The sequence below is a fragment of the Rhineura floridana genome, chromosome 21 (assembly GCF_030035675.1).
Source record: "Rhineura floridana isolate rRhiFlo1 chromosome 21, rRhiFlo1.hap2, whole genome shotgun sequence".
Classification (NCBI taxonomy): Eukaryota; Metazoa; Chordata; class Lepidosauria; order Squamata; family Rhineuridae; genus Rhineura; species Rhineura floridana.
The window spans coordinates 3,886,531-3,909,474 of record NC_084500.1 but is presented as its reverse complement, the minus strand read 5'-3'; the positions used below and the strand labels follow the sequence as shown (position 1 = coordinate 3,909,474).

The 22,944-nt window shown below is 46.1% G+C and overlaps 2 protein-coding genes across 6 annotated transcripts in view; one reads left to right on the top strand and one right to left on the bottom strand.

Annotated features, from left to right (window-relative positions):
* The first annotated feature begins 947 nt into the window (after nt 1-947).
* Nucleotides 948-13,821, top strand: C1QBP (complement C1q binding protein). The gene is made up of 6 exons (XM_061605189.1): nt 948-1,238; nt 3,660-3,810; nt 5,206-5,290; nt 9,582-9,677; nt 11,346-11,468; nt 13,384-13,821. Exons 1-6 carry the CDS (start codon nt 1,016-1,018, stop codon nt 13,531-13,533), a joined length of 828 nt encoding a protein of 275 aa, XP_061461173.1. The 5' UTR covers nt 948-1,015; the 3' UTR covers nt 13,534-13,821.
* Nucleotides 5,354-22,944, bottom strand: part of CAMKK1 (calcium/calmodulin dependent protein kinase kinase 1) — a 117,028-nt gene continuing 99,437 nt past the window's right edge. For 3 of the 5 annotated variants that reach the window (XM_061605185.1, XM_061605186.1, XM_061605187.1), the window contains exon 16: nt 18,810-21,224. In XM_061605185.1, the coding sequence (XP_061461169.1) occupies nt 21,152-21,224 (73 nt within the window). In that variant the 3' untranslated portion in view covers nt 18,810-21,151. Of the gene's footprint in view, nt 5,373-18,808; nt 21,225-22,944 lie in introns of those variants that run through there. The other 2 variants (XR_009759875.1, XR_009759874.1) reach the window with 2 other exon arrangements.

Below are 22,944 nucleotides of genomic sequence, written 5' to 3'. Positions count from 1 at the left end.
TGACCGTTAATTCGGCCAGATAGGTGACTCATAAATAATATTATTATTATTATTATTATTATTATTATATGAATGAATAAAATAAAATAATAATTCCCTGCTGTCATCCATGAAGCTCGCTGGGTGACCTTGGGCCTGTCGCCTCCTGTCAGCCTAACCTACCTTACAAGGTTGTTGTGAGGACAAAATGGGGAGAGAAGGGCCATAGCTCAGTGGGTAGAGCATCTGCCTTGTGTGCAGAAGGTCCCGGGTTCAATCCTCCCAATGGCATCTCCACAGAGGGCTGGGAGAGACTCCCTGTCTGGAACCCTAGAGAGCCGCTGCCAGTCAGTGTAAACAGTACTGAGCTAGATGGCCCCAATGGTCTGATTCAGTATAAGCTTCCCTTGTTCCTGAGAACTACTTGAGCTCCTTGAAGGAAAGGTGTGGTTTAATAACAGGGGTGTAGGCATCTGGGGTCTTGGAGTTTAGACCTTTTACTTTTTTGGGAGCGGGGTCCCTGTCTCCAGCAAGCCAATCATCATGAAAGGGGAGTGTGTTTGCCACTGAGAAGAGTCTTATAACATGCTTCCTTGTCCTTTCCTGCTGACTGGAGACAGAGTAAAAGGAAGTGAGCCAGCCGCTGAGAAGACTCTTCTCAGCAGCTAACACTCTCCCCTTTCCTGCTGTTTGGCTCTTAGGGACGTCTGTTGTGTGAGAAGGTATTAGCAAGGATCTCATTCTCAACCCAGAAGAAAAAAAAGGGAGAGGGGTTGTGGCTGTTCCTAACAAGGAGGGACCCTGCAGATGTGAATTTGTCGCTACACCACTGTTTAATAATCAAACAAACGGGGGGGAAAGGCGTATTGCGCCCCCTCTCCTTCCCCTTTGCGCTGGAGAGACGCGCTCTGCGTGCAGCGGTGCCTTTAAAAGAAGGGGGAAGAGGCGGGTCGCGTTTTATCCGGTCTGCCCGCTTACATCCGGCCTTCCTCCCCCCACGTGTGTCCGCCTCCCTCGATCCTCCATCGCCGCCACCATGCTGCTGGCTCGGGCTCTGCGCTCCGCCGCCCGCCTCTCCGCCGTGGCGCGCCGCCCTCTCCAGCCCCTGGCAGCGCCTCGCCCGCCCCTGGCCGCCGCCGCCGCCCGGCCCTTCACCCGCTCGCTCTGGCTCCTGCGCGGCGCTGCCCAAGGCCCCGGCGGCCTCCTGCGGCCGGGCTCGCCCTCCGTCTCCTGCGCCTGCGGCGGCCTCCACACCGACGGTGAGCCCCGCGATGACCCGCACGAGGCGCCCTTGCTCCCGAGGAAACCCGGGCTGGGAGGGGAGAAGCCTTGTACCGGGGGTGGGAAAGCCCGTTGCGACCGAGAAGCTTTGCTCCTTCGGAAAAGCGCACTGGGTTAGGGGCTGCGCTGCGCTCCGAGGCGACTTTGGTCGCCCTCCTCGCTCCGGAGGAAACGCGCCTGCGACCCTGGAGGCTTGCATGGGTGAGGGAAGCCCGTTGGGACTAGGAGGCTCGCTTCCAGGGGAAATTGCATGGTGCTGCGCTGCGATCCGAGGCGCCCTTACTCCGGAGGAGGCGTCCTTGTCTTCCGCGGGGATTGCTTCCCGGGAAACGCGTGGCTGCGATCCCGAGGCGGGCTTGCGCCAGGCAGGAAGCCCTATTGGCGAAAGTGGGGCTTACTTTTCTGTAAAGGTGCACGGGGTCATCCGAGCCTCCAGAAAGGGCAAGTGGCCTGTAGAGATCCAGTTTCTCCGCAAGCGTTTAAACTGTCTGATTTCATAAAAGGCTCAGGTCTTGGGAAGGGGGTTGAGCGTACAGACGTATCCTGCATCAGACAGGAAATGGGGAAAAAAACCCACGTGTTTCCTGCCTCCTAACATTCTGGCATTGTAGTCCACCCCACCCGCTTCTGCTCAAGAGGTCAATGGGACCCACTGAGTTCCATGGAACTTACTCCCAGGTAAACGTGCAAAGGATTGCAGCGTCAGTACATAGGCTGGCATTGTTAAAAGTGCCTATGGCAGGGGGTTGAGTGACAACCCATGTTAGTCGTATTCAGAGCAGACCCATTGAAACTGGTGGACTTGTGTTAATCGGGTCCATTCATTTCAATGGGTCTGCGCGGAGTAAGAGTAGCATTGCATGCAACCTAGGCCACACTCGCACCATTAACATTTATTCTGCTACGATTCTGATTTAAACAGTCCTGGCTTCCCCCAAAGAATCCTGGGAATTATAGTTTATGGATGGTGCCGAGAGTGGTTAGGAGATCCCCTTATTCCTTTTACAGAGCTACAGTTTCCCAAATGGTTTAACAGTTTCTGGGAATGGTAAGTCTCCTAACAAACTCTCAGCACCCTTCACAAACTACAGTTCCCAGAGTTCTTTGGGGGAATCTGTGACTGATGACAGTGGAATCACTGCCATAAATGTCTGGTGTGAATGTGAACCCAATACCCATGGAAGTAAATCCCATTGAATAAAATGAGGCTTCTGAGTAAAATAGGCACAGGAGAGTACAGAAATGGGAAAGCTTTGAGCAAGGCATATTTTTTAACTGTGGGGTTACTAGCTAGATGGAATAAAAATGCTTTCAAAAAGATTCAAATAGTGTGTGCATACAGCCTGCTTAAGAGTGTTGTGAGGTACAATGGTGACAGCCTCCCCAAAACTCCCCTTTACCCCCCTAGAGCATTGGGTTAAAACCTCTTTTTATCTTATCCTCAACAGCGTAAGAAGATGGTCCAGCATTTTAAAAAATTTACTTATTTATTTTATTAAAATATTTGTAAGCTACACTTTTCATCATGATGGCATTAAGCATATAAAAATATGATAGAATTAAAAACCAATAAAAACATAGTTAAAAACAATAATAAAAGCAACCGTAACTGCTGCATTGGACAGAAAAGAGGACTCCTGTTAAAAGGTCTGTTTAAAAAAATCAGTTTGCAGGACACCCCTGAAAGAATGGATGGTTCCTGCCGGACCTCTACTTGTAGGGAGTTCCACAGGGCAGGGCCTGCCACGCTAAAGGCTCAGTCCCTGCTGGAGGCCAACTGGGCCTCAGGGGCATGAGGAACCACTATGAGTGCCCCATCAGATGATCCCACATTCATGCCCAGGGTATAGTCGTTTGGGGTCCAAGCCAGGTCTCCAGCATCTTGTGAGCCAATCAGCATGAAAGGGGAGTGTGTTAGCCACTGAGAATACTATTCTAGCATGCTTCCTTGTCCTTCCATGCTGATTAAAGCCAATCAGAGTGAAAGGAGGTGAGTCAGCCATTGAGACGACTCTTCTTAGCAGCTAAACGCTCCCCTTTCATGCTGATTGACTCTTAGGGACTTTTGTGGCTATGGAAGAAGACACGCAGAGGAAGGACTGAGGTGTATGGAAATGACAATGGAGAGCGAGTGAGGGGTTGCTGTGTGACTATCATGAAGGGACCCTGCACTTCTGAATTTGTCATTACGCTACTCTTTATGCCTGCTGTCAAAATGTTACACTGTAAGCGCCTTGAGGCACAGACCTGATGGCACTGCAGAAATGAACAACAATCTTGCAAATCCCTTTTGATGACTTTGGAATGGCATTTTCTGTATCAGGCAGAGTTTGGGTACTTGGGGTGTGTGTGCATGTGGTTTTGTTTTTTTAAAAGGTGCCGTTGTTCCCAACCTGCAGGTGACAAAGCGTTTGCAGAGTTCCTGACAGATGAAATCAAGGAGGAGAAGAAAATCCAGAAACACAAATCCCTTCCCAAGATGTCCGGAGGATGGGAACTGGACATACATGGCACGGAGGCCAAGCTAGTGCGGAAAGTAGCTGGTGAAACGTAAGCGTGCAAGGGATTTGCACGGGAGGCCTAAAGTGACAAGGGGGAGGGACTGCAGAAGTTGCGGCTAGAATGAAGTTTACCAAAACTTCACCTTCTTGATTTTAAGATTGGGACCTTTCTCATCCCAATTTTTGGTCACGGTCTAGGGAAGGAGGATCATGTCTTGAGCTGTGGCTCTTAATCCTGGGCGTGGACTGCCTGGGGTGAAGTTCAAGGCAGACAATGTCTTCTAGTAAAGTGGAGATCCAAGTCAGTTTTGGGAGAAAATCTCCTTAGAGCATCTTTTTCCAATGGAGGCTTTGGGGATATCCAGACATGCTGCTAGTCCTTAATATTGTGATTTTCTTTTGTTTACTACAAGACTTCTCGTTTCTGTTTTTTCTTCCTACTTCCCAACGGTAAAAAACAAAGATGCATGTACTTAGGCAACATAAGGCAAAGCCATTGACCAGTGGCTACATTCACAGTCTTTCTTGCGCTAAGCTAGTACACTAAGGCGCTTACACTTTCATTGACCCCACCGTCTTGTGCATACTTACCAGGTCCATGAAACAGAATGGCCTGGTTCACACACAACACAAAGGAGTGGTTTATTAAACTGTGGTTTATTTGATTGTCTGAACCCTGCCCAGTGGCTTAACGATGGTTTGTGTACGACCAAGAAAACAAAGTTGAAGCCTTGGTTTGTTGTTGGCAGATGAACCTTACTTATTTATTAAAATTACATCTTGCCCTTCCTCCCAGAAGGAGCCCAGGGCGGCAGACTTTGGTTTGCTTTAACTATGGTTTACCGTTGTGTGAATCCGCCACCTTTCCTTAGCCATAGTTTGCTTGGCCACCCCATCCCAGACAGTTAGCAAGCTGCAAAGGCCATCTGGAAAGCAAAACCATGGTTTGTTCGATTGTCTGTGGGACAACCTGTGGATTATGAAAACAAACCATGGCTTAATGTTATGTGCAAACTAGGCCAGTAGCCTCTTAATTCATGAGAGAACATGCATAGGATTGCTCTGAACATTTAATGAAAATGTTACAATTTTAAATATTAAGTTATGATGTATTTTATTTTTTTTAAAATATATTTATATACCTCTGTTCATAAAACAGTATCAAATCAATTTACAATATATAGATATGTGATAAAACCACAGAAAACCTTAAAATTAGAAAATCATGAACAATCTATTGCAGAAAGATACCTTTTCAATTTCCTGCATCAGCCTGGTGACAGCAACGTTTTCAGAGGCAGTAAAATAAGTTTAGGTGTGATAAGAAAGAGTGTGTCTTTTGTGTACATTGCCACCGTCTGGAGGGCCAAAGGTTCCCCACAACTGCAATGAAACGTTGGGCTGGCGATTTCTGCTTGCTAACCGCTGGTTTGTTGTCCCGCAGGATCACCGTTTCGTTCAACATTAACAACAGCATTCCGCCGAGCTTTGACGAGCCCCAAGAAGGCCAGAAACCTGATCAGCAAGAGGTAAGCACCACTTCGCTCGGTGCGTGGTTAGACTACGGAACTCGCTCCCACAAGAGGCAGGGACGGCCACCAACCTGGATGGCTTTAAAAGAGGATTCGACAAATTCATGGAGGGTTAGGCTATCAACGGCTACTAGCCAAGATGGCTCTGCTCTGTCTCTACAGTCAGAGCAGCATGCTTCTGAATACCAGTTGCAGGAGGGGAGTGTGCTCTTTGCGCCCAGGTCCTGCTTGTGGGCTTCCCATGGTCATCTGGTTGGCCACTGTGAGAACAGGATGGTGGAGTAGATGGGCCACTGGCTTCATCCAGCCAGCTCTTCTTCTCTTCTCACTCAGTGGTTTTGCATATAGACTGCCCCATTTCAACCCCTGACATTTCCAGTGTCAAAAGTAAATAAATTGCGTAGTGGGTGATGGGGGAAGCCTCTTCTTTGCTGGAGACCCTGAAGAACAGCTGCAGGCCAGAGTTGTTAATATTGGGCTCTGCTTGGGAGTTCTAAGAAACCAAAAAGATCGGTGCAGTTTTGAAATCGGTGGTTAAGATTCTTGCCGTTTTGAAAGCTTTGGTCTGCCATCTTGATTCAAAATGGCATCCAAGTATATCCAATCAGATGAAAACATGCTCAATTTCAGGAGACATCATTGCAACATTTAGTTGCAATATCCTAAGGGGTGTCTGTGACGCCCTCCCCTGGTTCTCCCTGTCAGGTTCCCACCTGCTTGTGGCTACTGCCTTTCACTAGGCACCACCAGGGATACCACCAGTCCGGACCGTCCTTTATATGGTTTCTCACTCCGCTCTAGCACAGATCTCACTAGATCCCCCTGCTAGGCAGCAACACCAGTCACGTCCTATAACCAATACTCCCAGAGACTTTGCCTGAGTCTCTCTCTAGCTGGTTACTTTTGTGACTGCGTGCTTATGCTGTTCCCAACCCCCTTGTATCTTTATAGATAACGCATACAACTCTGGGTTGCTCTGGATACTTGAATTGTTATTATTCCTCCCTTCACCGCTGCCACCATTAGATACTGTTTCTCTTCAGCCTTGGTAATTACCTTGCCCTCCCTTCTGGTCTGTGAAAACCCCAGCCAAGGATCAGGCCTTTGGTAAACCAAATAAATATTTATTAAATATCAGAAATAACAAGATTAGTTTTAGAATGTTTCACAAGTGTATGGTTTCATCTATTCCTGTTTTGTACTTGACTTATTATTAATCAGAACTCCAATTCCCTCTTTCTCCACACTCCCAACATCCACCCAGATTCAACTGTCATTCTTCCATTTATACTCCCAGCCATTCAAACGCTCAGCCAATCATCCAGCATTCTATTGCTCATGTACTCCCCCCTCCTCTTTAACTCCACTTACCATATGTCTTCTATATAAACAGCACTTACCATATTTACACTATAAGCAGGAACATCACAGTGTCCAAATGCATGGTGAATGGACAAACGCATTTCCAAAATATATAGTAGATGCTTATCATTTATGAAATACTTAACACTTATAAGGTGTCTTAACACAGTCTAAACACTGCACGTATATTAACAGAAGACTGACCCTGCCCACAGGCTCACAATCTAACAGACACGACACAAAAGGAAAGGAATGGGGAGGGAGAAGGAAAATAAGCACTGGAGCAGCTGCTCTTTCTCTGGCCTGTAGATGGCAGCCAGGTTGGTCTTCTCCATGCCACGATGGGCAGCCAGGGAGGGCAGCCTTCCTTGGGTGCCTTGGTGCCCTGGCTGGTGGTAGAGGCCACAGGCCTAGGGTTGCCAAACTTTTTAGGCCCGTGGGCACATTGGGATTTTTGAGCAAGTGCTGTGGTTGCCATCCCTTCTGGTCACTTCCCTGTTCCCCTGGATTAGTCCCCACCCTCCAAAAAGACAGAGAATGCAGGACCACACACTTCACTTTTTCACAGGATTTGGGGAAAAGCGGGATCCCATGCAATTAATCCAAGCCTTGAAAAAGATCATAGAGCTGGCCAAAGAAAGAGGAGGACTGGGATTACCAAATCTGAGACTTTATTTTGCTGCCTGCTGTCTAGTCTGGATAAAGGAATAGATTTTATTGAGGAATAAAAGACTATTGGATTTGGAGGGCCATAACCTGAAGTGGGGATGGCATGGATATCTATGGTATGACAAAGTAAAAATAAATGTAGACTTTAACAATCATTTTATAAGACGTCCTCTGTTGAAAATATGGAATAAATATAAACCAAGGTTTTATTCGAAAATATCATTATGTGTCTCAAGTCAAGAAGCGTTTTACAGAAGAGAAATGGCTGGAAAAGAGAAATGGTTAACTTATCAAGAACTATTAGAAAATGTACATGGAGAATATATAATGAAAGAGAGAGAACAACTGATAAAGGAAGGATATAGTTCTCAATGGTTTGCCTATTTACAATTGTTAGAAAGATATAAAATGGACAAGGAAATGTATGGGTTTGAAATAAGTAAATCTGATTTTGAAATAGGTTTGTGTACAAATGATGAAAATACAATTGCGAAAATGTATAAACTCTTACTGAAAATGGATATGGAGGAAGCACAAGTAAAAGAGTGTATGGTAAAGTGGGCAAAAAATTTTGGTTATAACATACAAATGGATCAATGGGAAAATATGTGGAAAAAAGGCTTGAGATTTACACTATGCTATAATCTTAAAGAAAATTTCTATAAAATGATGTACCGTTGGTACATGACTCCAGAAAAGTTGTCAAAAATGTATAGTAATGTTTCTAATGTTTGTTGGAAATGTAAACAACAAGAAGGATCATTTTATCATATGTGGTGGCTGTGTAAAAAGGCAAAATCATTTTGGGCACAGATAGGTAGGATGATGCAAAAAATTCTAAAGATAAATATTCAGTCAAAACCAGAATTTTTTTTATTGGGTTTTATGGATAAACAAATAGAAAAGAAATATGGAAGAATAATATTATATATGATTACGGCAGCAAGATTATTATATGCACAAAAGTGGAAAATGGAATCAACACCAACAACGGAAGAATGGCTATTGAAATTAATGGACTTAGTAGAGATGGATAAATTGACATGTCTACTTAGAGAAAAATCGACAGATGCATTTCTTAAGGAATGGAACCCTCTCTTAGACTTTTTGTTGAAAGATCAAAATAAAATGATGATATTGGGATTTGACAATTAACTAAGACAGCCTATGGAGAAAAGTGATCCTGTATGTATACATTAAGGGACAGGTTTGATGTATATTATATACTTATAGCTGATCTGCGACAAATCGGAAGTCAACTATTTTATTTTTATTTTTTTTGTTGTATTGTTATGTTTTTTGACTTTGTTTTGTTTGTCTTTTGAAAAATTTGAATAAAAATTATTAAAAAAAAGAAAGAAAAAGATCATAGAGCTGGAAGAGGAAGTGGGAAAGAGTGTCACTCTGTCAGCTTCCTCTTTCAGCTCCAGAATAACCACCCACGCCACCTCATGACCAAGGGGGCTGGGAGGAGTGCTCAGAGACTTTGTGGGTGCCGGGGGAAGGCCTCAAGGGAGTTGTGGGAGTTGTAGGGGACTAGTTTGGGGAAGGTTGCTGTGGGGCCTGTGGTGATTCCCTCAGCATTGAGGGGTCTGCGCCCCCTGCCACCAGAAATGGAACTTCAACATAGACTTCAGATGTTGCCTCCAGGGAGGCTGTGAGCTCTGTTCTGGTCCTCAAAGCAAACTCTGGGCTGGGAATCGTTCAATTCTAAGGCTAAATCAGTTGTGTCAGGCTCTGACTGGTGGGTTGGGAGCTCTGGTATACAAAGTAGATCTTGCAAGCCTGAAGTTTGAGGGAAGGCATGATTTGGCCAAAGCTGAGAAGGTTCAAGTATTCATTCATTTAAATCCTTGTATTTGGCTGGATCGCATCCAGGGTGCATCTGTAGTAGGACGGTGCTCTCTCTTGGACCACATCCACACCATACTTTTATTCCGCTTTAAACCGTTACGGCTTCCCCCAAAGAATCCTGGAAAGTGTAGTTTGTGAAGCGTCCTGACATTTGCTGAGAGACTCCTTTTCTCCTCGCAGAACTACAATTCCCAGAGTGATTTAACAGTCAGTCCCTCTTCTCAGAAGAGAACTCTGGGAACTGTAGCCCTATGTTAGGGTCTCCTAACAATTCCCAGCACCCTTCTAAAGTGGAATAATAGTGGAATAAATGTCTGGTGCGAATGTGGCCTTGGACGTAAAAGCCTTCTTTGGTCAGTGTCACTTCAGACACCTCCCTGAAACCTCTGTCTGTCTTTTACAGCCCGAGCTCACGTCAACCCCAAACTTCGTTGTGGAAGTCACGAAAGATGACACAAAGCAGACTCTCGTGCTGGACTGCCACTACCCTGAGGATGAGGTGAGTGTCCTTTGTTTTAGAAAAGGCGGTGAGGAACCTCGGGCCTAGCAGCTGAATGCAGCCCTTCACGGGCTTCTTTCCGGCCCTTGGGAGCCTCTCTGGGCCACACCCCTCACTGGCCCTGCTGCATATCCCCTAGAGTGTTCTTTGCGCTTGGCTGGAGTGTGTTCTCGAACTCTAAAAATGCCTCTTCTGTGCCTGGGTGAAAGACGGAGAGGCGTTCGGGAGTATATCGCCTACCGTACAGAGGTAAAATGTAACACGTGTCGCTCGGCCCACTCTTGCCTCTGGACTTGCCCACTGGCCTATGGCCCCTGGAAGGTTGCCCAGGAGGGAATGTGGCCCTCAGGATGATAAAAGGACCCCCACCTCTGTGTTACATCAAACCAGCCTTTCTCAATCTGGCACCTTCTAGATGCTATTGGATGCCAAGTCCGCGTTATAGAATCATAGAGTAGTAGAATTGGAAGGGGCCTGTAAGGCCCCCTGCTCAATGCCAGAATCCAAATCCAAGACGAGAGAAACAATTCCTAGTCCAGGCACACGTCTCTCTCCATCCAGGCAAACGAGGTATTCTTATGATTGGAGGACACATTCCAGCCACTCAGAAGCACGCAAGGAGGTAGTGGGGCAGAGCCACGGAGGGATGCAGCTTGGGGAAGGCTTGTGGCCTGGGCAGCCCAGAGGGCCTGATGGAGAGATCTGGAGGGCTGCATTCAGCTCCAAGGCTATCCAAACCATCTGGAGGGCACTAGGAGGCTGGGGAAAGCTGAATTAATTAGTGCGGGCAATGGGGAGTCCGTGGACCTCAGATGTTGTTGGACTCCGACGCCTATCAGCCCCTGCCGATGTGGCCGCTAGGAGTTGGGAGTTGTAGTCTAGCCAATTTCAGGAGGGTCACAAGTTTCCCGCCTGTTTTATTGACACGGAGCTGCAGCTGTGGGTGGCGGTGATGGGATCAGGATCCGGCCCGTGGACGGAGGAGATTTAACCCTTTTTTCCCCTCCCACGTTACGCATTTGATGGAAAAAAATCCTTCCCAGCTGTTGACCGGCATGCAAGAGATGACTTACGCCATGTTCCAAATGGCATCTTTTGGGAGCAATTGCGGTGTGTGTGTCAAGACTAAAGGGGGTGGAGGAGGGAAGGGTTTAAGACCACATGCGCACCATAGATTTATTCCACTTTACAACAGTCATGGCTTCCCCCAAAGAATCCTGGGAAGTGTAGTTTCTGGAGGATGCTGAGAGTTTGTTAGGAGACCCCTGTTCCCCCTCACACAGAGGCAATTGCCAGAGTTCCCTGGGAAGAGGGGTTGATTGTTCGACGCCTCTGCGGATTGTAGCTCTGTGAGGGGAATAGGGAACCTCCTAACTACTCTCAGCACCCTTCACAAATAATCCTTCCCAGGATTCTTTGGGGGAAGCCATGACTGTTGCAAAGTGGAATTAAACGTACGGTGGGAATGTGGCCAAAGACAAAAGCGGGCATGTTGTGGGACTTGGGATCCCAAGATTATTCCCTTCATTCAGCCGCTCTGTATGCCTTATCGACACCCCCTTGAGGACCTCATCCAGAGCCGTTTTCCAAACACCCCCTGCTCAATTTTCATCCGTGCCAGTTGGGCTGTTCTTAACACTGTCCCCCCTCCCCGCCCCAAAAACCCAGGTTGGTCAGGGCGATGACGAAGAGAATGACATCTTCTCCATCCGGGAGATCAGCTTCCAGCCTGTGGGAGAGCCGGAATGGCAGGAGAATAACTACACCCTCAACACGGACTCTCTTGATTGGGTAGGTGCATCTGTAACCCGGGTGCATTTGAGGTGGCAGGCGGGAAGACTTGCTTTGCCCTACTGCATTTTTCCGTTGGAAGGAAATGCAGTACCCTTGGGCTGTGAGCCGCCTCACGTATAGGTAAAGCTAGCAAACCTAGCATGTGTGTAAATGTAAAGAAAGCTTGTGTGTTGCAGGGGGGAGTGGCTGTGAAAAACGCAGAGCCGTAGCGCAGTGCAAGGGCCATGGTTCAACGGCGGAGCATCTGCCTTGCGTGCAGAAGGTTTCGCGTTCAGTCCCTGATGCCTCCAGCTAGGGGTAAGGAAGACCCTTGCCCAAAATCCAGGACGGCTGCTGCCGGTCAGTGTGGACAGGACTGCGTTAGGTGGCCCAATGGTCTGACCCAGTATAGGCTGTAGCTCAGTGGTTGAACATCTGCCTTGCATGCAGAAGGTCCCAGGTTCAATCCCTGGCATCTCCAGGTGGGGCTGAAAGAGACCCCCTGCCTGGAACCGTGGTGAGCTGCTGCCAGTCAGTGTAGACAGTACTGAGCTAGATGGACTGATGGTCTGGCTCAGGCAGATTCCCATTGTCCCTGTTCCCGTACTTGTAAAAATGTAAAGACAACTAAGTTCTGCTCGGGTCCGCTAATTGCAGTGGGTCAGTTCTAAGTCACTCATGTGCCTTAATTGCAATGGGTCTCCTCTGAGCAGCACTAGCATTGGGTGAAACTCAGCGCCAGCGTTTATGGCAACTTTGAAACTTGCGTAATATTGTCTTGGAATGGGCATTTATTTATTTTATTATTTATTTATTTAAAAGTTTTCTTATCCCGCTCCTCCAGTGAAGGTCAGAAAAACAGTAAATTACATAAAATACAATTAAAATACATATTCGTTCACTGTTGGTAATGGAACTTAGGAAAAGGAAAACGTTCAGTGGACAAGTAGGCACTGGAAGCATTTTCTGCCTAGGAATGCATCTTCTGGGATGCTATGTTGTGCAGGAACTATGATGTTAAAACTCAAGGCTTTTTTGGGGTGGGGAGACCTGTGGCCTTACAGATATTTGCTGGACTACAGCTCCTGTCATCCCTGACCACTGGCCGTGCTGGCTAGGAGCTGGAGTCCAGCAACAAGTTTCAACAAGCCTTTAAAGTAGAGACCTTATCCCAGTCCACAGCTGTATCGGAACTGCTGTTAAAAAATGGTTTTTATGATGCTTTCGAAGATGTAGATTTTTAAAAAAAGTATTTTGACATTTGTTTGCCGCCCTGCTCCCCTGGGAGGAAGGGTGAGATAGAAATTTACTTAATTAATAGCCATGGGTCAGTCACCAAGTTGCACGATTCATCAGGAGTACCTTTTCAAAGTCAAAAAGAAAAATCAGTTAACCCAGTTGCAGCCCAGCCTAAGAATGTTGTGCAGATGTGAAACTCTCCTGCTGGAGGAAGGGCGGGATGTAAATCAAATAATAAATAAATACATAAATGTATCTCACAGGTACGCTTAGTTGGGGGCTACACTGGGCTCCAACTCCTTGTCCAGGTTATATACAGTGTATAATTAATTCTAAATATTTACATTTTTGTCCCACCTTTCCTCCAAGGCACTCAGTGATTCTTCTCCCCGTCTCATCCTCACAACAACCCTGTGACGTTTACAGCAAAGCCTGTGTGGTGTAGCGCTTAGAGTGCTGGGTTCAAATCCCCACTCAGCCATGAAGCTCGCTGGGCGACCTTGGGCTAGTCACAATTTAGCAGCCTAACCTACCTCGCAGGGTTGTTGTGAGGACAGAATGGAGAGGGAGGAGAATCACATACTCTGCTTTGAGCTCCTTGGAGGAAAGGGGGGATGGAATTGTGGTAATAAAAACCCAGGTTTGCGTTGCATTCTTGTGACGCTCTCTCCCCATCTAATTACTATTTCCCCAGGCTCTGTATGACCACCTAATGGACTTCTTGGCTGACCGAGGGGTGGACAACACGTTTGCAGATGAGCTTGTTGACCTCAGCACAGCGCTGGAGCACAAGGAATACATTAGGTTCTTGGAAGACCTTAAACTCTTTGTCAAATGTCAGTAGCTTAAGAGAGCAGTGTTAGGGTAGGGCCTGTCAAGGGCGCAATTTCACGTGCTTTTTGCCATTGGCTGTGGAACAAGAGAGCAAGAGAGAAAAGCTTCACAGTGGGGCTTAAGCATGCATCGGGACTCTTTCAGAACCTGGTAGCAATCTTGTTACAGGCCTGACTGCTGTCGTGCGGCCCCACAAACCACAGTCACCCCTGCTACCCTTGGAAGTGTGGCTTTTTCCCCCCTTGTACAATTTCAGAAGGAAGGAAAATAATGTCAAAATAAATCCAGGTGAACCTTTCGTCTCTGTCAAGTGAACAGTGTTTGTAGTTTTTTTTCACCCTCGCCTCCGCTTAGATCAGGTGTGGGGAACCTTTGGCCCTCTGGATGGTGCCTGGATCGCAGCACTTTTAATCATCCCTGGCCATTGGCTTTGCCGAGTTGGGAGTCCAGCAACACAGAGCAGGCCAAAGGTTCCCCACTCCTGGATCAGCAGAGGAGGAGTGCGTGCGCATGCGTACATGCCCATGCTCTGGTGCGTTTCTGTGTGGGTGCCTGTGACAGCCAAGGGTCACATTTTGGCCTTGCCCCTGGTGCCACCCAGCCCCTAGAGCAGTTGTGGTGGGGGTCATGCAGCCCTCAGACCTCCAAAGGTCAGCCACTCTTGTTTGATACTATGGATAATTTTCCTTAAGAAACGACCACCTATTTTATCTCTGAGTCAGTGGTTTCCCCCCCCCCCCCAGTCTTCCCCTTTGAGCTCTGGTTTTGTGTTCGTTGGGTGGAGATCCTCAGGCCTGTCAAAGAAGTAAAACAATGTTGGCGCTGGACTGGCTGATAGAGGTACTTCAAGCACAAAAACAGTGCATGGAAAGCGTTTGTATCTGTACAATATTCCTTGGGGGGGGGGAATATTTGGGGGAGGGCCCTAGTTCAGCGGGAGGATGCTGGATTTCCCAGGTTCAATCCTCAATTGCATCTCCATGTTAGGACTGGGAGAGGCTCCTGGCCTGAAATTGTGGTGAGCCTCAGCTACTCAGTGCGCACAAGAGTGAGCTAAGTGGACAAGGAGTCTTAGATGGTAAAAGGCAGCTTCTTGTGGTTCTAAGTGGGGCTGTCCAGACCCCTCTGTCTGGTCCTTGGGAATCTTGGCAGCCATATGTTTATGCCTCTTGCTCGCTTAGATGGAGGTTGCAAGGATGGGATGCATGTGTGGCAACCTCTTCTTGCAGACCTGTTGCTCTGACTAGTCTTGCACGAATGGCTAGGACATCTGTGGGCAATCTCCGCTTCTCTCTCCACGTGGCCTGCTGAGCCCCATGGGGCCTAGTTCACTATCTGTGATAGTGGGGGGAAGACTGCTATGCCCACACTGCTCTTGTGGCCTCAGATGTTGTTGGTGTTATGTGCCTTCAAGTTGATTTTGACTTACGGCGACCTTTTGAATCGGCGACCTCCAATTGCATCTGTCATGAACCACCCTGTTCAGATTTCGTAAGTTCAAGTCTGTGACTTCCTTGATGGAATCAATCCACCTCTTGTTTGGCCTTCCTCTTTTTCTACTCCCTTCTGTTTTTCCCAGCATGATTGTCTTTTCTAGGGAATCAGGTCTTCTCGTTATGGACATATGATAACCTCAGTTTCATCATTTTGGCTTCTAGTGATAGTTCTGGTTTAATTGGTTCTAACACCCAATTATTTGTCTTTTTCGCGGTCCATGGTATGCGCAAAGCTCTCCTCCAACACCACATTTCAAATGAATTGATTTTTCTCTTATCCACTGTTTTCACTGTCCAACTTTCACATCCATAGATAGAGATCGGGAATACCATGGTCTGAATGATCCTGACTTTAGTGTTCAGTGATCCATCTTTGCATCTGAGAACCTTTTCCGGTCCTAGTCTTCTTCTGATTTCTTGACTATTGTCTCCATTTTGGTTAATGACTGTGCTGAGGTAAGAGAAGCAAACAGTCAGTACAAAATGGCTTGATAGAAGATCGTTTCCACCCAGCCCTCTGTCAAGCCAGAACGTTGTAAGAACATCAGAAGAGCCTGCTGGATCAGGCCAGTGGGCCATCTTGTCCAGCATATCCTATTCTCACAGTGGCCAACCGGATGCCGCAATGGGAAGCAGCCCACAAGCAGGATCAGTGCGCAAGAGCGCTCTCCCCTCCTGTGGCTTCCAGCAACTGGGATTCAGAAGCGTGCTGCTGATGTAGACTACTTTCAACTGTGGAAGAAGAGCATAGCCGTTGTGGGTAGTAGCCATGATAGCCTTATTATCCTCCTTGAATTTGTATAATCCTCTTTTAAAGCCATCCAAGTTGGGGCCATCAGTGCCTCTTCTGGGGGCATCCATAGTTTTAACTGCGTGCCGTGTGAAGGACCTCCATCGGAGTTATTCCACTCAAGGCCAAGCTGCCCAGATGAACAACAGCCATTCGAGGCCAAATTACCAGGACGGCGAGCTCAATTCTATGCTAAATATTTGCTGGGAGATAAAATCCCATGGGTGCCATTGATAGCGACCAAATTTCTATTGGTGGCAGTGAGAATACAAATGGAGTCAACCACTTGAAACTGGAAGAATTCTTTCCAGGACCTTACGTCAGGTAACGTCTTGTTGTGTATGTAACTGAGCTGCTGTTAACCTATGTTGGTACACTGTTTAAAATTTTGTTCTATATTTAAGACTAGCAGTTGTAAAGATTGGCATTGCTTGAGAATTCCAAGAAACCAAAACTATCAGTGCAGTTTTGAAAGGTTCATTCCTCCATCTTGATTCAAAATGGTGTCCAGACATAGATGAAAACCTGCTGTCTGATCTCAGGATCCCTTGTGCAAAATGCATATTCAATATCTTAAGAATGCATAGCACACAGTTAAAACGTCTTTTCAAAATATGTGCTAGACGTTGGTGTGCTGTCCTGAACACCATAAGCTGATGATGAATGTTCCCAGGATAATTGTGTTCCCATTATTTCCTCAGTTCTGCAGTCTCAGAAATAGAAAGTCCTTCTCTGATTATTGCCACTTTCAGGAACTTGCTGGGAAAGGGGCCAGGAATCAGAGGCCTATTGCAAAGACGCAATGGCCCAGGTATTTGTGGTGAGTGAGGTGCACCCAGCGGGGAGTTAGGCGGCCTGGGGCTGAGATTTGTGGCAAGTTCTGTGGATATTAAGTTTATGCTTATGGCAGAAAGGAAGAGTCTGGGACTGGAGCAGCCCTCCTGAAGGGCACAGGGAACTGACTTAACATTTTGGTCTCATCATGGAAAACGATAGAATTTTCCAGAACAACCCCCACCCCACCCCAATTGTTGGGAGTTTTGTATAGCATAGTCTAGGTAGATGTGTGTCTGTGTATTAGGGCTGGACAGATCCTGAACTCCTGCTATTTATATAGATCTGTCCATTCTGATTTTCTCAGCTCATTCTTCCAGTCTTAAATTTAGTTCTCTACATTTCTGCAAGAATTTTCTTTCTTAGAAAAAACCCACATGGAAATTCTCTGGCATTTCAGTATGAATTTCTCCCAATAAACACATTTTGTAGGTAGCGTTGAGGAATGTACACATATTTTGCAAGCCGTTTCTCATGATATAATGCATTTTTCATGCATTTTTCCTCTTAACGTATGTATATTTTTAAACACTGTGTGGCTGGCAAACTGCATTGCAAAATTTGGAGATGTGCAAATTGTGAAGGATAGCAGTGTGGTGGTTCTCATCTTGTTTCAGAACGTGCAAATTTGATAGACTTAGCTTTCATTGCAAAAAAACTGAGTGGAATTTTTCACCCATCTCTAGTGTGTATACACATTCATTCATTCATTCATATTCTCTCTCTCTCTCCCCCTCCCTCCTACATGCTTTGCGTGCCAACCTGTGTGCCTAATCCAAGGAATGAGCCTTCACCTTTGAAGCCGAGCACACCTTGTGCTTAAAATGGCTGCTTTGGGGGGCCTGTTGGTCAGTCTGTCTCCTTAGGTTCATATGCTGCAAGGCTTTGCTTTTACCTGGAAGAAATGGGCTCCTCCAACAGTCTGTGGTGCCCAGATATTTGCCGTAATAAGATCACTCAATGCAACTGCCTAACTGTAAGACATTTTAACCCTGGGAGTCACCCACTGGGCATCTCTGGGTGGCAATGTGCCTGCCAGTAGCCTCAAATAATGCCTGTGAAAGGTCTTAGTAAATATCCCCTCAATGCATCATTTGCTGTTTCTGCTGAGTTCCGTTTTGCAGCGGCCCAGACTGTCCTACATTAGACATGCCCACATTTCCTTGGATGCCAGGATTGGATACCCGCTGTCCATTTTGTTCTGAACAGAGGAGAGGTGCAGATGCTGGTTTTGATGCCTTTTCTGCCCCATTCATGGGGGAGGCATGCCTGTGCTATTTTATGGCCCTGTAGCTGTGGCAAGCATTTTGGATTATGCCACATCTCCCGTGCAACCATTTTATGTGTAACCTGACCTCCCAGCAGCCACCGCTTCAAAATTCTTGACTGGTCACCAGAGGTTGGCTACACTTGGCTTAATTTGTGGGATTACTAACGACACTCTTTACCAACACCCTCAGCTGTTGTTCAGAGATTTAAATCTCACAGACAAAATGAACAGCCTAGTTGCTTAAATCGCAGAGCTGCTTAGTTACAATACAGTTTTCATAGAAGCTTTACATGCCGTTTAAATTTGTGAAACTGATCTTGGGTTGACTCTGTCCTGGGATCATATGGTGAAGGGGGGGTTAACCAAGTTTTGTGGTTAAGAGTCCACATCATTCAATGCATAAAGTGCTGTGCACCAGAAATCTACTGAACATTTAGCCCAGTAGAGGGTGCCAAGTGACTTCCAAAGATGCTTCTACTCAGATATGTATTGAGTGCTTTTTTGGTTTAAAAAAAAAAAAAAAAAGAGGTGTGGCTACTGTCACACACGAAAAAAGCCATGTATATAATGGTAAATATAAACTTAATACTCTTTTTATGCCGATGAGAAAAAGTTGCTAAGATCCTTGGCGGCTCAGGCCATTGGTCTATCTAGTCCAGCATCTGGTTCTCACAGCAGACAGGCAGATGCCCAAATGGGAAGCCCACAAGCAGGACCTGAGTGCTGAGTCCAGCACCTTAACCACTACACCACACTGCCTCTCATAAAAATAAGTTAAAACAATCAAAACCAAAATCCAGTTAAAATGCCCGCTGGATTTTTTAAAAAAAGTCTTCAGTAGTGTTGGGAGTAAAACACCAGCGTATGAATCCACGTGTGCTTCCGCATCACTCAATCAGTCAAATGCGTTTATTCCAAGTACTTTATTGACATTTCCACCCCTACTCCCTGCCCTTTCATTCTCTAGAGTACAAAAACATGCAACCCCCACCCCACCCCAAAATAGGCACTCTATTCATGGTACATATTTACAGTGCAATAGCTTCTGAAGCCATCACTGTGAATGACTGCGCTTTCATGCTCTCAGTTTCCAGCGGGAAAATATATTACATATATATGTCCATACAGATAGTTGATTTTCACAATGAACATAGACACCTACCGACACACAACAGGCCTGCAGCTGGGGTACAGAGCAACAAAAATAACTGTGCAGCCTGGAGGATTCAAACCATCTCCCCTAGGTTCTCAGCATCGTGGTGGCTGTTTTTTAAAAACTCTTTAATTAATTAAGGCACCATTACAACGTCAAGAATATAACTAGCTGCAAAGCAGATGACTAAGAAGTGGATGAATAGGTCCATTTCAGCTTCTCATTTTTCTAGTTTTTTTAATTGCCCACATTTCCACTTTCATGATTTAAAAAAAAAAAAAAAACTCATGGAAATTGACAAGCATTTTCGTGCAAATTTCTCCCAACATACACCATTTTTCTACGCAATTCTTCCTGACATACAAGTTTTGGCAAAGCAATGCTCCCTGATATACTTATATGTGATTTTCACTCATACACATTTTTATGCATGTAACTTGCCCTGGTATATGCATCTTTGCATATATCACTGGGCTGGAGACCTGCATTGCAAAATTCAGAACCGTACAAACTTCAAAGGGTGGCTGTGTTTTGGCTTGCGTATTTTGGCAAAGGCTATTTTGGTAGGCTCACCTTTAAATGTGAACTGAATCAAATTTATCCCCCATCCCTTGCTGACGCTGGAAAAAAGCAGGTGAAATTACGATCTTCTGTTAGTAATGCAATTAGCTTTTCGTCTGTCGATGTTTGCACCATTTTTGTGATGCACTACTGCTTTGTTTATCCCCCGCCCCCCGAATCTAGGGTAGCCAGGGGTGCTGTTAGGGGTTGACCCTTTTGCACCAGGCCTGGATTTGCTACACACAGACACCACTTTTTAAAAAAGTTTTTAAAAACTTTGCTTATAGAACAGCTTTCCCTCTGAAAGTGAGCCTAAATTTGCAACTGCACATGTAAATTGACAGCTGCAACTTGCATGCACATTTGTGTCACCCATGTGCGCGCCCACAAGCTGGCTCAATTCCCGACACTTATCACTGTAAAAAATCAGCGGCAGCTACAGCTTGTTGGGATTGCAGAATGGAAAGAGATTCAGTCGGGTTTTATTCAGGGGTGAGAAAATTTGGTGCCGAATCTGAATTGGGCGGAATTGTAGCACACCCTTGAATAGGACTTAGTTGAACACACCCTGGTTTGCTTCAGTTTGTGCTTCGTCTGCTGACGGCTGCCACTCTTCGACACCTAAGTATCGACCATTGAAGCTCAGGCTCTCTTCCTGATCTGTGTGGCCAACATTCCTCAAGCCTCCAGCCGCTCTAGCTGAATGCATTTATCTCTTGTTCAATTTTTTAAATTGGCTTTTGTGGTCAGCTACTATAAAACTGGCTCCTTTAAAAAAAAAAGACATTTGACTTGTTATCCTCTTAAAACTTACATAGCTTGGTTTGGGAGAATGTGGTCTGAGGCCTTGTTATTCATCTAATGCCTAAGTGCCGTACCAATCTACCTGATATTGGGAGGAGGTTGGGCCAACTCAAGTCCAAAAGGTAAAACGGGTGCTTAGTGGAGCAGCTCAGAGGGGGTGGGATGAGTTTGCTTCCCTCCACGCCTTTCCTACAGTGCAGACTACAGCCCTTTCCAACCCTGCAGATACTTATTGGGCAATTGCCAACATCGGGCTTGAGCAAGCAACTGGACGACTAAATATCTTGCCTTTTAGAATAAAATAAAATTGGAAGGCAGAATGTACACAAACGGGTTGGAACCAAGCCCTCCCTAGCAGAGAACATTTGGCTCTATTTACAAAACAGGTGCACATTCATCGGTCAGATTTCCATGTGTCGCAGACTATGTGTACCACAACGAGAAACGCAACTGAATGAGACATAGGCCCAGTATACAACACCCAAATATCTTACCATGTAAACAAATATGCGGAAGAGCCAAGTGTTCCATCCTCGTTGCGCCAGCTGGGATTTCACCACTTTATCCCTTTGGTTTTATGTGTCTGTTTCCGTCTCTCGTTCTTCGCAAGTCACAAACGTTGGTTGATGAAAACGGCATGGCGTGCAAGACAACACCGCTGGTTACAACGGCTATAGTAGCAGCCGCTGAACGATCTGTCTGCAGCATGCTTGGGGCGCTTCAGGAAGCCGTCTCATCTTCATTTACATCAGGCAGATCGGGGTCCTTCATCCTATCGCGGCTTCCTTGCTTTCTGCATGCATGCAAAAGATAGAGATAGATTTCGTACACAAGACAAAAAAAAGCCAAGTATGATAGTCCCTATTGGAAAAGGCCGTAGCTCACTGGCAGAGCATCTGTGTTGCATGTAGAAGGCCCCAGGTTCAATCCCCAGCATCTCCTGGTAGAGATGGAAACACCCTTGTCTGAAACAGCTTGGAAAAGATAACGAACTACAACTCCCATCAGCCCCAGTAAGCATGGTCAATGGCCAGGGATTATGGGAGTTGGAGTCCAGCAACATCTGGAGGGGCAAAGGTTCCCCCACACCCGTGTTACAATTTAAGCCCCAAAGAACTCCAATTGTAATGCAATAAAATGCAAGGTAAGAAAGAAAAGAAGCAATCAAAATACAATGAAAAAATCAATTATGAATATACGCTGCAATAGATGTGCCATCTCCCGTCTCCAACCTGTTGGAAGTGGGGCAAGAGCGGCCCCTATTTGGGTTCTTTTGTTTGTATTCCAGAAGGAAGATAGAGTTGGGGTCCTCCAGCTGGCTACCTGTGCTCTTCTCTACCTAACTTCTGTTGTAAACTGATATGCTCAGGGAAGCTGACCCTCCCCTCCTTTGTCTTTCTTCTTCGGCCGTCTGAGGAAAGAGGAGACATCTTTGCCTTTGCTCTCTCTCCTGAGCCATGAGCAAGACCCAAGTCTGGGCACTGCGCCTCCAACTTAGTTAGAACTAGGTATGCCTTTCCTACCTGCTATGTATTTCTATAAATACAGTAGCTTTTCTTATTTTACTAACTCTCGGTGATCTAAATGCAGGGTAAAAGCCTGCTTCTAAGGTAAATACACACACGCAGCTCAGACCGCTGAATATCTCTGCATATTTCCGTAACACAACCGCTAATCCGTAGACACAGCGGCCTAACTGAACGAAGCTCGCAGACCTCTGGTGGTCCACGGACCACAGTTCAGGAACCACTGGTCTACACTTACTGGAAGTGGCTCTCAGGCAGAGGATGTTCCCGGCCCCATCTGAAGATACCAAGGACTGAACCTCGATTGTTTTACATGCAAAGCAGATGCTCTAATGACGGCCTTTTCCCTACCTGGGATATCCATTTGTTAAAAGCGTGATCTGTTTGGGAAACTCCAAGTTAGTGTGTGGGTTTGCCTTGGGCGGTGTTTCCGGGGCAAATTCTGGCCCACAGCTCCAGGACTGAGTCCTGCAAGTCCCACAATCTGCAAGCGGCATCAGTAAGTTTTTAAAAACAGTACAGAAAGTACAGAAGAAGAGGAAGACGTTTCATGAGTCAACATTTGGAACGACAGAGTGGAACAAGCTCACTCTTCTCGGAGGATGAGAAACAAATTCTAATGCACGCACAGGCGCTCCAAACAACAGACCAGGAGAACAGGCGATCCTACAGCAGAAGACTCTTGAGTTACCTTAAAGATGGTTGCAAATATACAGATGGGCTTCGTTGGAGAACCGCATCGCAAAATTTGGACACGGGCAAATTTCGAAGGATGGCTGTGTCTCGGTTTTCATGTCGCTTCAGAAAGTGCAGATTTCATCAATTGAACTTCAAAAGCAAAGTGAATTGATTTTCTCCCCCATCCATAGCTGTATGTCAACTTAATTGCAGTATTGGTAATATTTAGCTATTGTAGTATGCCTTGTATAGAATCAGGTCCACTACAACACTATATCAGTTCCTATTTTCGGTTACAAAATTAGTTAC